The sequence below is a fragment of the Tachypleus tridentatus genome, chromosome 3, assembly GCF_004210375.1.
Source record: "Tachypleus tridentatus isolate NWPU-2018 chromosome 3, ASM421037v1, whole genome shotgun sequence".
Taxonomy (NCBI): domain Eukaryota; kingdom Metazoa; phylum Arthropoda; class Merostomata; order Xiphosura; family Limulidae; genus Tachypleus; species Tachypleus tridentatus.
The window spans coordinates 68,554,694-68,570,081 of record NC_134827.1 but is presented as its reverse complement, the minus strand read 5'-3'; the positions used below and the strand labels follow the sequence as shown (position 1 = coordinate 68,570,081).

The window sequence follows — 15,388 nt, the reverse complement described above, 5'->3', positions numbered from 1 at the left end:
AATAAACAATCAAAAAGAGGGGAATGAAGAAAAACCAGATATCATGTTGATAGTTCAACACATGCTGACAAAAAATGAATGATGAAAATGAAAATAAAAACCTGAAGTAAAAGCTTGGATAACCAAAAAAAAAACACCTTTGAATACGTTCAAGAAGAAGAATGGATATTCCTCATGAGAGAGGGTTTAAAATTACACATCTCAAAGAGACCAGAATGCAAGTAATTTAAAGAAAAAAAAACTTATCCAACTACCTACGTTGACTATAGAAGGAGTAGAAGAATATAATAAGATTAACCCCATTTGAAATGAGCTGATTGAGCCTGATATCCAATAAATGTTGTTGGTAACATTCTTAAGTGTAGAAGTCGAGAAAAAGCAGACTGTCATACAATACAAGTCCAAAGGTGAAGGCATAAAACTGGTAACTAATCACATGGTGAAAAAAAATTGAAAATGAGGCATGTGTATGGAAGGAACAATCTGAAGATGACAAAACACCAAAACATAAGGAGTAGGAGGTATCCCACAAAAATTTCTAAATATGAGTGGAACACTAAAGAAAGAAGATGGAAGATAAGCATTATCTGTAGGAAAGCCAAAAGGGTAAAATAAAGCTAAGAATAAACAAGGTAAACAGTAAAATGAATGGGATTAATAGAGATGCAATTCACATAAACTGGGAAAAAAAAGTTCATCACAAAACAATATTATTAGAAAAGAATAGACAAAGAAACATGCCAGGAAAAAAAAACAAAAAACAGATAAGTCTAACACATTCTGCAACAGAAACCTGGAGAAACTCCATGAGAAGACAAAGGAAGAGTGATAGAATCTTGGTCGCCTAAAATTGCATTCAGCCAGTATAGAAGAAAAGCAAGTAATATTCGGAGCAGGTAGGGCAAGACCTGGCTCCTATGTGTCCTCACATAGGAAATTAATTATATAAACTATAAATTAAATGAAATTAAGGGCAAGTATAAATTCAACATAATTAATTGTAAGAAGTGTAAAAACTTAAAAATTCCAGCTCAGGGTTGAACACAAAATGAATAGGAAGAGGATAAAAGATAAATAATAACAAGTATGAAAGGGATATAGAATCAAGTGTGTCGTACCAATAGCCTATGTACGAGACACAATTTAAAGAAAACACAATATAATTAATAATAGATATGCCAGTAAAATAATTACAAAGTAGCAAAGACTATGATAAGCCCATGTGAATGGTATGGTAGAAGAAATACAACTAACACTAAGGACTAACCTAAACCTGACTATAAATATTAATAAATCTAATGAAGCCTATATAATGGAACCCAAATAATGACAGATAATGACATTAACAATAAAGATATAAAAAACCATAACAGTATGACATTTTATTGTTCCAAAGTTAGCATACCGCATTTCAAATGTGTGAATTCTCAAACTGGAGGTGAGGCCCAATAAAAGTCAATTCAGTGGACAACCAAGCTCCCAATGAAGTAAAGCTGAAAACTCTTCCTTTAGGGTACTGTGACCTGAAGCTTGCATAAACCTGCTAACAGAATATATAACCTCTGAAGTGGTAACATAGAAACCATAATGCAAAATGAATGATCAAATACAACTGTGTTAGCAGAAATAATAAAAAGATTGGTAATGAAGTAATGAATTCCATAACTGGGTAGAGAAACATAATCATTCCAGTCAACAAATTACAAATATCACTTTTGTACAATAAATATTAAACCTGGTGTGAGAAATTAATACAGAGATAGTAAAAATATCAAATTCAAACATTTGAGAACACAAACTAAATGTTAGAACATGAGTACCATTCAACAGCAAGTGAACGTTTGATAGAATTAAATAAAAGGATGCATCACTCTGAACTATAATTTACATCAGACATGCATTGGAATCAGTTAACTCCAAAAAATGTTTTGCGAGTACAATGCAGCACTGAATGAGAATAGCGATTTATGTAACGAGACATAACGTCAGTACTGTATCGAAAATCCACTTTTAGGTAAGGAAAATACTAACCTCCAGAACAATACATTTACCTCTCTCACAAAGTAGCTAGAATCCCATGTTTATTTGGTAGAAGTGCTGGTGCAAATAGAATAAACACACATTGCAGACATCCTAAAAGAAAGCCATGGATGTTAAGCAACACCAGATTATTTGAACCCTTATCTGGTTGTTCCTTCTCCTTCAGGCTTGAGATAATTTTCATTCCATTATTTGCCTTATATTCCTTCCACATTCTGTCCCACAATGTTTCATCCTTTTTCTTTACATGACCATTCTTTCTTTACGTACACATGGATGCTTTCATAGGGAGACAGTTTCTTTCCTTTTATTTGTCTCTTGTCCTTTTCTACCCATAATGATCATTCTGAATCTTGGTAAGAATGTAAAGAACCACAAGAAGATTCCAATCAGGCAAATGAACTGGAAGAAGAAACTGGAAGAGAAAGATACAGAACAAAGTAGGAAGCAGAGAAAGACAAAATCTAATCACAGTGAAAAATGCAACTGGTGACATAAAACTGCATGATATCCCTTCATGATGTTGAATTATGATCTGATCAAAGAGCCTGGTAAAGAAATTTAAATAATGGGCAACAGAAGGACAACCTGGAGGCAAAAAGAGCCTGATGAACCAGTTTTGATAGAAAAAAATTACTTGTCATAGAGAGTACGAAGTTAAAGAATGAATTGACTGGTACAAAAGAAAGTCAGAATAATATGAAAACTGTTAGTCAAGGAAGGAATGGATAATCCCACATGTAAAAACGAAAGGACAATATTCCAGATGAAAGAATAATGTACAAGCTTGGAACAACAGTAATCTTGATGAAAAAAAAATGTCTGTCAGTGGAACAGAGTAAGCAAAAAACAAAGCTAAAAAATAAGAAATTACCAATAGTTACAATAAGTTTCAGGGAATGTTGCCAAGATGTGGGGAAAGGCAGATAGCAGAGAACATATACAGAAAAGAAGAAATCAACATGTACTAAAAGTACCAACAGCCTGGCAAAAAACACAGGAAATACAGTGGTAACTCACATTATGTTCAGCTGGGGTATACTGCCTCCTTTGTTTTTTTTTGTGATAATTCTGCAATGTGTTAGAGTAAGTACAAAAGTAATGGTATTCACACGAGATACCCTGTCATTCATACATCGCATAGTAACTCATGTAAGAATAACATGGAGATGACTAAAAAATAAACAGATAAAACACACTACAGCCTCCGAGTAAACAAGAAAGAGGCAATATAAATAACAGGAGATGTGTTAGATGTAGTCTTAATGGCAGCCTTAAGATCTCCTCCAATGATCAACAAGAAAGACTGTGACAAGTCAAATGTGGTGGGAGAAGACACAAAAGAACATACAGTCAGACTCTCCTAGAGCATAACAGGCTAGATGGATGAGCTGGCAAACAAAACAAGTGTAGGGGCACATATACTAAGAGGAAGAGGTTTGTCATGATAAAATAAGCAATGGGATTTTCCACAAAAAGTGTCAGATAAAAGATAAAACAGACAGACAAACAACCAACACAGGACACAAAAGGTTATCAGGATCAGCATAATCATAAAAAGTATAAAAGAGAGGAAAAAACCTGCCCTTGTGGGCAGTCAAAGTAAGAAGTGATCTAGATACATCATCCAAAGGTCTCAAAGACAAACACTAAAAGAGGCATCTAAATCTCAGATGTTTAAAAAATGAAGTCCACATTCAAATTCAAGTAAACAAAAATACTTGTTTAAAATAAAAATTAATGCATAATTAGTATTTATATGATAATTCTATAACAATACAATGTATTTACTCAGTTCTATAACTTCACAATAAGGTGAATTGCAGCTAAATTTGCATTGCATTCACTAAACCTATCTAATACTTGTTAATACTTATATAAACTACCCCTAAATCTTTGTAATCTCCCTAAATTAACTATTCATCATTAACACCAATTATTACAAACAAGGATATTGAGATTCATAACAGATTTTAATAAGCTGTTCCAAAACCTTAAGAACTATGGTTTTAAACTTCACTTTTTTTAATTGGATTTCTCTTATTAGAACCATAACTATTTCAAACATCAACCCTAACATAACTTTTTGGAACAACAGGAGACCTACTGCTTCATCTTGGATGTTACATCCTTTAAACTAATTTAAAAGATACATAAATAAAAAATTATAAAGCCTGCTCTTATCATTCATATGCTATCAAGCTTTTTTGTATCAAACTCACTTAAATTTACTGCCTCTACCACATCCACTCTGATAGAAAAATTAAACTGTCTTAACTGAAGATGGCTCCTACCCTGCCAAAATTTATTTTTGTGTCCCCCTAGTTCTACCACTCTCATATTAAATAAGGAAAACAGATGATGCCTAAATATTATTGGTTCCATTTACAATCTTAAACACCTCAACCAAATTCCCCCCCCCCAACTCTTCCCTTTTCAAGAGAAAACAATTTGACAAATTTCAGTCTCTCCTTGTATGTAAACCTCTCCATCCCAGGCACCATGCTAGTAACCCTTCCCAGAGCCTTTTCCAATGGATCCAGGGCAATATTTCACCTTCATAACTACTGATTCTCATTTTAAAACAAACTAAGTTTTGATGTTGCATCCCTATTCATAAATACAGAGTTCTGCAAATATTTGGCATTCCTTTGATAAAGCATAAGATGCATACTTTGCGAAAAATTATAACTATAAAACTATAATGTGGAAATTAAATGAAGTCAACCACTACAGTTTCTCTAATTTTTATAAATATTCAAGAAGTTTTCTGAACAGTATTTCAGTTGTGAGCAATTGCTCCAAGTTTTTCTTTACATGAATTGAATCAGTTTTTGTTTTGTGCTCAGACAAAACTATTTTTTTCATATGTTTGGTTTGATTTGTTTTGAATTTTGAGCAAAGCTACATAAGGGCTATCTGTGCTAGCTGTCCCTAATTTTGCAGTGTAAGACTAGATGGAAGGCAACTAGTCATCACCACCCACTGCCAACTCTTGGGCTACTCTTTTACCAATGAATAGCAGGATTAACCATCACATTATAACGTCCCCACGGCTGAAAGGGTGAGCATGTTTTGAGAGAAGGATTCGAACCTGTGCTTGTCGGATTATGAGTCAAGTGCCTTAACCATCTGGCCATGCTGGGCCTTTTTCATGTTTCATATCTCCCAATCATTTTTTGAAAATTTTTAGTCTCTTCTATTCAAGTGAAAAATGTGTTTTACAACTGTTTTATTGAAGTAGAACCATTTATTTCTAATGAGATCCTAATTTTATGTAACTAAGTGCCTAATTTTGTGCAACAATGCATAACTTCTCATTCTGAAAAATACAAGCTATAATTACCTACCTAATTGCATTCTCACTTTGAAACAAACCTAAAATTGCAAACAAACTTTCAACATGTCTTTAAAAAAGTAATAAAAAATTAAAAAATGTAGACTATATAAAAATTATTTGGGTGAGACATTGCCCTTTTTTTCAAAACCTGGAGAGGCATTGTCCAGTGAGACTGTGTTAGCATACTCTTTCTGATAATTCAATGTTTTTCTTAAGGTAAGAAGCACAAGACTGAACAAAGTATTCTTAATATGGTCTAACCAATTACCTGTACAATTAAATCATAACCTTTTTAGGCTTTATTCAATATTTCTGTAGCTACCACCAAAAATCTTATTTGCCCTACCACTAACAACAAAGCTGATTGACCATTACACTAAGATCCATTTCCTTCATAACACTGCTAAAGTTATTAATTATTAATTGAATGGGATTCAATTATGATAACATACATGCATTATCGTGTATTTATTATAATTAAAACCACCTGCCATTTATTTGCTTAACTCACTAAATGGTCTAAATCCTTTCATAAATCAGCAGCATCCCTTTCACAACTAGCAACACCTAAGACCTTAATATCACCTGCAAATTTAAGTAATGCATTGACTATTCCTTCATCTATATCACTGATGTAAATCAAAAATAGCAAATGTTCTAAAACTGAGTCATGAAGTATCCCACTTGTGACATTAATCCAATAAGTTTGAACTCCATTTCTTACAACCCTCTGTTTTCTTCCAATCAGCAATCCTTCTATCTAATTTGCTAACGTGTCTTCCACACCTATAGAGACAATTGTCTTTACCACCCATTTCTGCAGCACCTTACCCTCATCTACATAAGCAGTAATCTTTTCATAGTGTTTAAAGATTTGTAAGGCAAGACTTTTTTTCTATGTAAAACCATGCAGAATATTTAATATTCTAAACTTTGTTAAATGACTTTGCAAAGTACATTTTAACAGACTTTCAAAACTTTCCCCAAAACTGATACAAGATTAATGAATCTATAATTACTGGGACAATTTTTATCACCTCCTTCAAAAGAGGAGTTACTTTACATAACTTCCAATCCTCTGGTAACTGCTCACTGTTCAATGACTAACAAGACAGAGCAGTAAGAGGTTCACATATTCAATCTTTAACCTCCTTCAAAACCCTTGAGGAAATACTATCTGACTCAGGAGCCTTATTTGTTTGATCTCATTTCCAGTTATAAAATGTTCAAAATGTGGAACGCTGCTTATATCTTCTTCAGTAAAAACTAAAGAAAAAATAAAGAAATTCATAACTCAACCATCTCATAATCATCAGATAGTCTTCCTTTATCATCATTCAAGGGTCCTTTTAATTTGACATTTTGCTCACTCTTAACATATTTAAAGAAATTCTTTCTGTTAATTTTTACATTTTCTGACAACCTTCTCATACATCCTTTCTGATGTTCTAATTAGATGTTTCACCAACTTCTCTGATCTTCTATAATTTTTTAAATCTCCTCTCATACCAGCCATTTATTAACTTTATTATGCTTTTCTTTATTTCTTAAATGCCTTATGATTCAACCTGACTTTTTTTTTAACTTTCAGCTACCCTTTTTTTCAATAAGGAATATGTTTACCTTGAATATTTAAAAATCTATCTTTAAAAGTTTTCCACATCTGATCAGTATCTCCAAATAAATCAGCTGTCGAATTCACAAAAGATAATTCTTGTCACATCCCTTCAAAATTTGCTTTTTTTAAAATCTCTAACTATCATCATTCTTCATCTCCATATGCAGGAAAATAATGAACTTAATAGAGCAGTAATCACTTGTTCTCCTGTTTTCACTATCTAGATCATTTCTACATTTGAAGTTCACAAATCTAACATAGCATTAATTTTAAGAGGTTCCTTAAATAAATGGTGAAGAAAAGCATCCTGAACAGTTTCCAAAAATCTCTTTGTCATGGTTTGAGTCTAGCATTTTCCAGTCTATATGTCTGAAATTAAAATAATCTATAATTTTGCCTTCATTAACAACTGAAATCTAAATGTCATTGTAAAGTTTTCCAATAATTTAATCTGCATCATTTGGGTAAGTAACAAATTCCCACTAACAGCCTTCTCCCTTTATATCTACTAATAGAAACTCAAATGGATTCAATCTCTTTGTTATTATCTTTCACATTCTCAATTTCAACAGGATGTAACTGACATTTTACATATAAAGCCACTTCTCCCCCATCTAATACTCTATTCCCACTAAACAGCATGTAACCCTGAATTAAAAATAAACTTCTGTTTTCAAATCATCTACTTTTGACTGTGTTTCAGTCATTCCCATTATATCAAAATCATCCATTCCCACTAATACTCTTAACATAATCTGTTTTATTTCTTGTACTTCTAGCATTACAATAGTAACAGTTAACCCTATCCTTATGGCAGCTATTATACTTATAGTTCTACTTAAAAACGTCTTTACAACTGAGTCAATAGCCGTATCACACAGGCTAGTCCTCCCTATGTTATTTAAATGCAAAACATCAATTTAAAAACAAAAAAACTCCCTTCTTCCATTGATCTCATAAATCCAATCTCCCCATCTTTACATAGTAGCCTAAGCCTAGTATTTAGTTCTAGTGACTTATAATTTCATCACCACAGTAAATTCTTGCCAGTATCCCTGACAAAATTATGTTATGATATTTTACTTTAAATGCCTTTATCAACCCATTTACTCATTAACTAGTTCCTCTAACCTATCCTTCCCCACATCATTAGCCCCTATGGGTACTACAAAAGCTACACCTCTGCTAGACCCCTTTGTTAATATATCTCTTCCACCTGTGCCCCTGGCAAGCATAATCTGGTTCTTTTCTCCCTATTTACCTCACAGACTAATCTGTCCACATGCCCTGTCAAGGAAAAATCTAGAACCTCATTATCAACTACATCCTTCTCTAACCCTTTTGTTTTCCTTACTTCAAATAGTTTTTCACGTATAGAAGTCAAAGGCTGAAATTTGTTGCTTTTGTTATAACAAAATTCACTACTTTTTACTCTACTGGTACTCCAATGTCCTGAATGTCATTGTGAGCTGAAATATCCCTTGCACACAAATGCTCGAGCTCCCAATTTCCTGCACCAATCTCCCACAGTCTACACTTCTCTTAATCCACTGCCTCTACTTTGATTAGGACAGCCTCCAACCTACAAACTCTACATGTATAAACATTTTCATCACCTCCTTTCAAAAGAGTAACATTAGCCAACCAGGACCAGATTAATCATTTTGAAGGCCCTAGGGCCTCACATATTATTCTTCACATATGCACCAAACATACAAATGAGGGTAACTATCCAATACTAAAAAAAAACATTCTGCTGTCTATAGATGCATATCCTCCTAAACTTGTAAAGTTTTGTGGGGCTCATAAATGTATTACAGAATATAACTAATTCAAAAATTTTGCAGGCCATAAGCACAGTGACCAGTGTGCACAGGGGATAATCTAGCCCTGTATCTGTCTGTTCATGGTATGCCACTTTTTACTGGCATAGTGCCTCAAGATTCAGTACCAAGGTCTTTGGTTTTCATATTTACATAAATTATATTGACACACTAAAGTAAATAAATTAGTTAAATATGCTGGTAAAATTAAATACATTATTTCTAGGAGTATTAAAAACACTGATGTACTACAAAAAGACTGGCCAAAAGGTACAATTCATAAATATTTGTAAATATTTAATTACAGTAACACAAGTTATCATAATCTGGATGGTCATAATTCAGTTTTAACTTTCTTTAATAAATACATTTAAAGCCTCCACATACATCCAACTGCATCTTTTTAAATTGAACACGACTCCGTATCATATACATAACATTTTTTATTACAAAAAAAAATTATTGTTTTATATAGCTCATCTATTACTCCAAGAATATTTCTGATAACCCTAGAACCTACTACATAGTTAATTCTTGGATCTAGCCCAAATGAGTACACTTGAAAAGTACATGTCTATTTCTATTCCTAAACCTTTGAAATGGTTATTTATATTTTTTGAATAGCTCACCTGATTTACAATTTCTAATATCATGTATTTCCATGTGCATTACAAAAAAAAAGAGGATGTTCCTTGATATGAGTTGTAGATAAGCTACTAAAGCTATACCTATAGCAGCAGTAAAACAGGCAATACAATTTTATTGTATATTTCAAGACACCTTGATTAGAAGATCAAAATATGAATTCTCTCAATACAAGCTAGTAGTTAGGCTTCACTTTGAATACTGTGTAAATTTGTGGTTTCCTTACCTAACCAAAAATTTGACTTAACAATTGCAAAAATACTATTTAATATATTTACGTGATCTATTTAAGGGTTAAAAATCATAAAATAATTAGGATAAGCCTCAGATTTAACTAATAAGAAAAGATTTAGAAAGACAAAATGGATACCAATTAAGACAGTTTTACTTTCCTGACATAGCAATTAGCTAATGGAATAAGTTCTTGTCACTGTAGACTGCAGTGGAAACCAGCACTTACAGAAGTTTAAGAGAAAGAATTAATTTTCTTTAATTAAAGTAATGGGAATCTACCTTCTTTTTTTCCCTTTTCTTTTGAGATGAGAGAGAGAGAGATGTTTAATAAAAGACAGTCTTGAACTAGAAGGACAAAATGAACTGCTATATTTTACATTTCAACTCATATACTCCAGTGACAACTTAGCATTAGCGAATAGGCCTAGTGTTAGTATGACCAATGGTAGTGGTGAATATTTAAGAAGTAAAATTAGGTTTAATATTAATTACTGCATAATCTGACCATAACTCATTATGTACGTCTTACTCTCAATCAACTATTATTAGTAATAATACTGTATTATGTAAAATCTGAGGCTATCACTTATATATATATATATATATATATATATATATATACGAGTCTGATTGAAACGTGACAGTCCAACAGTAATACGTAATTGTTACGCATATTAATCTTGAAGACGCCGTAAAAGCGAAACGTTTTTTAAATAAAAAATGTATTCCTAAATATTGATCTGTGGTGTAAAGGGCACTTTTTTCCTAACTTTTATCAAAATACTAACAGTACTAAAAGTTCGAGTACTTCGGAAAAAAAAAGTTACATAAACAGCTGAAACACTGAAACTATTAATTCAGTTACATTAGTTACAGTAATTTAGATGTTACGTTTTTATATTTCTTCACGTTCACGCAAACTTTTAATAGTTACTACAACTATTAACAATACCATTAGTAGCAGTAGAACTTTTTACTGTAAAGTCCGTTAGAATAAATCTTGTCAAATCCTGTTCAGATGTAAAGTCTATATCACCAACTCTTTCAAGAATGAACGAAATAATTTTGTTTATTTAATGAAATAAATTAAATAAAATTCTCTCACTCAACATCTAATATGAAACTCGTTTATCACTCTTCAAAACATCAGTGATTACACCTTGCCATTTTCTCCTACAATTTTCAACGTCTAAGTAACTAACAACGCATTTGTACAACTTAAATATTGTATTACCTATTGGTGTCACGAGCTCTACGTCGTAGATGTAAAAAGTCACTGGTGATGAATTATATTTGAATAAAAAAAAGTTTCTCTGGTTTCTAAGTATACGTGGGTCGCATTCTTTACTGCCTTTAACTTGTTAGCGATAAATTTCAACGGTAAAAATACAGCACACAAGACAATCAGTGATAAGCTCACTCACCTTACGCTGCAGGTTACCACAATTTTATCCAGTATTAAATAATTCAGTGTTATAACAAAAGTCTGCACCAGCCCGTTAAATTACTCTGAAACACAAATGGCAAGATGAATTATTTTCCCTGTATCTCTCTTCCTACAATACAAACTGTGAAACCCTTACTTTAGAAATTACCCATTACAGTTAAACTGACAATCGTGCGGTCTAACTTCACTTTTTTCACTTTCGCTAACTTACTTTCGGTATCTGTAAATATTTATAACATGCATGCGACACAAAATATCGATAATAAGTTTTATGTGTAATATTGTTGTCACCAGAACTACATACATAACTTACAATTCTTAGAGAGCTATGTAACGAAACTTGCCTGAATTATTTAAAAAAAAAACAACTAATGTTTAACACTTGTAATGTAAACTAAGTGATCATTAAACATTAAATAACTAAATCAACTAAATAATTACTTTTAAACTAAACGGTTTTGTGTATTTAAGACTCTTATTCTGTTGCTGTGATTTTCGTTTCTAAAATATCTTTTGGAATTTATATTTTATTTGGTATATAAGGAAAATATTCAAACACTTATAAATGTTATTATCATAAAATATCATTGAAAAATATTTTAGATCAATTTTATACTGCAATTGTAACAGCTGCTAATTTCAATCTTCCATAACTAAAAATATCTTTATCCAAGTATTTTCAAATGTTGTTTTCTAAATTTTTATGTAGCTGTTCTGCAAATAGTTAGTAATATCATAGCATGCTACTAGTAGTAGGAAAATCATAAATATGCACCAGTTCTACAGATTATACGAAACTTAAGCTGTTAGAAAATATACTAATAGGAATGTATGACCCAGTGCCATATCCACTATTTGAAAATGCCCTATGTGACATATAAATTCAACACCTCCATCCCAACCATTAGTTTGTTTGTTAATTAAATGGACAATTTACATTTTCCTTTTGAGTTGTTGCCCTATGCAAACACATTACTCATACTATTTGTAGTTTGCCCTGATATGACATGAGGCAAAAAAAATGACACCTGGATATGATATTACTTTACAGCACTTTGAAGTTGTACTCCACATGAATAAAAATGAAGATATGTTATGTGCAGATGAAATCACATTGTAAGATATACGACGATATTATGTATGGACTTGCATATTGTGGTATTTTAAGATAGAAAATGATTTTCTGAGAGGTATTATTAAGTAGTTAGACAACTTGATAACAATATATGTGCTCGAGAAATATGAGGGTTAATCTAAATCTGATAACTTGACTAATTTTCTACAGCATGTGTGTGAAATAATAAGACAGAAAAAGTTTGACAAAATAAACCCAATTTTTCATGATAATGAGAAACCCACTTTAAATAAAAATGCATTGTAAATACGGCTGGTATGCATATTAAATCTTTAATTAAAATAATGTACAGAACAACTTTTTTACATTTTCAGGCCATCTTCAGATTAACCTGAAGATTACCTAAGAAATCCAACTTTTAGCAGAGAGTAAACAAAACGAAAATTTATTTTCGTGGGAATTCAACTTTTTGAGAAACCCAGAGCTTTTGTCGAGTCTACTTCCAGAGAATCATCCAGTTGGAGCAGTCAGTGTATTCCTAATACCAGCTACCCACAAAAATTTCCCCAGTAACATGACAGTAGTGACAACAAAAGACAAAATAGTATCCATCTGTATATCACGGGTCTTGGAAAAGAAATCTTAACAACTGGGCAGTTTTGAGCGGTGTTTTATTTTGTAATGTTTGAGAGATAGTGTTTGAAACTATACTTTCAATGATGTAATATTTTTTTTAGCTAGAAAGAGTTGCAGATTTTAATTATGACGTTAAAATAAACCTAGAAAATTCTGTTTGGCATCACTTATACTCATACATTCGAAGCTAGATTATGAATATGAGATAGCTGGGAAGATTGCGGTGAGTTTTTCAAAAATATAGCACAGTTAGTCAATGTGCATGTTATCATGGTTACTTTGTATAATTAAGTTGAATTTATTTCTGGTTTCGTTCTCAATTGTTAGAGAGGTTTGAAGTCATTTGTAACATAGGTCTGAAAGTACTAAAGAAGAAAGTAGCTTATTCATATTACGTCAGCTCAATGTTGAATTATTTCCACGAAATAAATTAACAGAATCCACTAACGAATTAACAATGTCATGCTGTCATTTCTTGAATAATATGGTTTTAAGATGTTTAAATTAAATATAGATCTTAATTTTGTAATAAAATATAACATTTAAGATTTAGTCTGGAGTTATTACTGAAATATTGTAAAACCATATATCAAAATCAAACTTCAGTGCATCCTGTACCATGAAAGCACAAAAACACCAGAATTAATTAAATGAAAGCTAACTGTTTCTTGCCAGCATGGTTTATTTTAAATAAGCTGATGAAGGCACGATAAACGGTATATAATACAGGTACTTTGAAAAAAGTATAATTACGTAAAAAAAGTTTAAATTCCTACTTTTTCACATACACTCATCAAAATACCTATAAGGCCATTGTTTTCAACTTACATCCACGAGTACAAAATAAATTTCAACAATTTTAACATCTACACAAACTTTAACTTACCATAGAAAGTAATTAAAGCTTCACTTCACTCATATTAACCTACCAGTAGAGTTTCCAGTGTCGCTTTTAATTGGCAGATTGGATATCTTGAGATATACTTGGGCCTTCACAAGATTCTGCTTGACTTCAGCTAGCCTGCTTTCCATGGAAGAGTGGCATTTGACTTGACTCAATTTCCTTGTTTATAGAAGTCCCAGGCTTTTATTCATCTGGATGCCATCTCCTGATAATTTTCTTCAGCAATAAAATATGCTTTAATCGCCTTAGGTAACATATCAAGGGTTTATTGCTCAGATTTAAAGAATTTCTTCCATATTCGTTTCACTGATGGTGCTGGAGATGCTGGTGGCAAATATCTTAACCCTTTTGTATTGAGTAGGTCAAAGTACATATGATTTACATTTAAAACTAAATTAAGCTATTTTAATATATCTATATCCAAATAAATTTGACACTAAAACTTAATTCATATATCAACTTTTAATATTATTTAAGTTTAAAGTTCTTATTTTTGTAAGGAAATATTTTTAAAAACTTAATCTCCTCTAGCATGTGTACTGTAACTTCTCTCCTTAATTTATTTAACATCTCTCCAAGAAATTTGAAATTAGAGGTAACTTACTTATTATAATATAGTTATTGCTCAGATATAACATAATTTATATAACCTTTAATCTTTCTTGCTTTATGTCAATTTCTAATCATGCATATCAAATTCTATATTTTGATGTGCAACATCGCCCGGTGGCTCAGAAAGCAAACCATTGTATTTCCTTTCAATTACTGGTCATACGAATTAAACGCTGTCCTAACTTTTATTCAAGTGAATATTGCATACTGCAGCATATACATTACAGTGTGCATCTCTTAATACTTTTGAAATAAAGAATATGTCTTCCTTTCAACCATCAGGTGCTTGACCTAAGTATTGTTCTAATTGTCAGTGAATAATTGAATATATATCAAATGGAAAGATAATATCGGCATTTCATCTACTAGTTGGAGCTAGTAGTTGCTTTTCCAGTAACTTCTCATTTCCTTCAACAGTTACCACTAGATAAGTATTTTCAGCTTCTTCTCCCTTATTAGGCAGGTCAGAATAACACAAAACAAAGTCCTTTCTCTTCTGGCTCTTCAGTTTCCTTACCAAATTGGTGGTCAAGTCAGTGCACCAAAGTGTCGCCTGTAATTTATGGACGCAGGTTATCTAATTATGAACTTAATGTCTACAGTAGCTCTCACATAAAGCAGACCAACTTGTTTAAGGGAAAGGTATAGACCAATCGATTCTTCTCCGAGATGTTTTTTTGCATCTCACATGTACAAAAACCACACCCAGTCATGATATCGGAACATCTATTCTTTCACAACCTTTTTTTCTGTCAACATGTTATATTCACGAATTTCAGGTCAACAGGTTCATTTCCAGTGATCATCATTAGTCTCAGTCACACTGTATATTCTTGTGATACTTGGGAACTTCTTCTTATGGAAGGAAACCATACATTATTCCCAATGAGAATAACGTTTTCCATCCAAACATGATCGAATTTGGCAAGCATCCCGTTCCATTACTCTAGATGTCATCAACTCAAAGGAAGAATGCCCATAACAGATAGGTCTCCCAGTATCAACAAATTTTGT

The 15,388-nt window shown here is 32.1% G+C and overlaps 1 protein-coding gene across 12 annotated transcripts in view; it reads right to left on the bottom strand.

Annotated features, from left to right (window-relative positions):
• Window positions 1-14,022, bottom strand: part of Sys1 (Sys1 golgi trafficking protein) — a 44,695-nt gene extending 30,673 nt beyond the window's left edge. For 2 of the 12 annotated variants that reach the window (XM_076494435.1, XM_076494434.1), the window contains exons 1-2: window positions 11,125-11,352; window positions 1,406-1,540 (exon numbers count right to left, since the gene is read on the bottom strand). Coding sequence is in view for 3 of the 12 variants with exons in the window: in XM_076494430.1 (XP_076350545.1) it covers window positions 13,788-13,890 (103 nt within the window). In the remaining 9 variants the exon portion in view is untranslated. The other 10 variants (XM_076494431.1, XM_076494430.1, XM_076494433.1 and 7 more) reach the window with 10 other exon arrangements.
• Window positions 14,023-15,388: the final 1,366 nt, after the last annotated feature.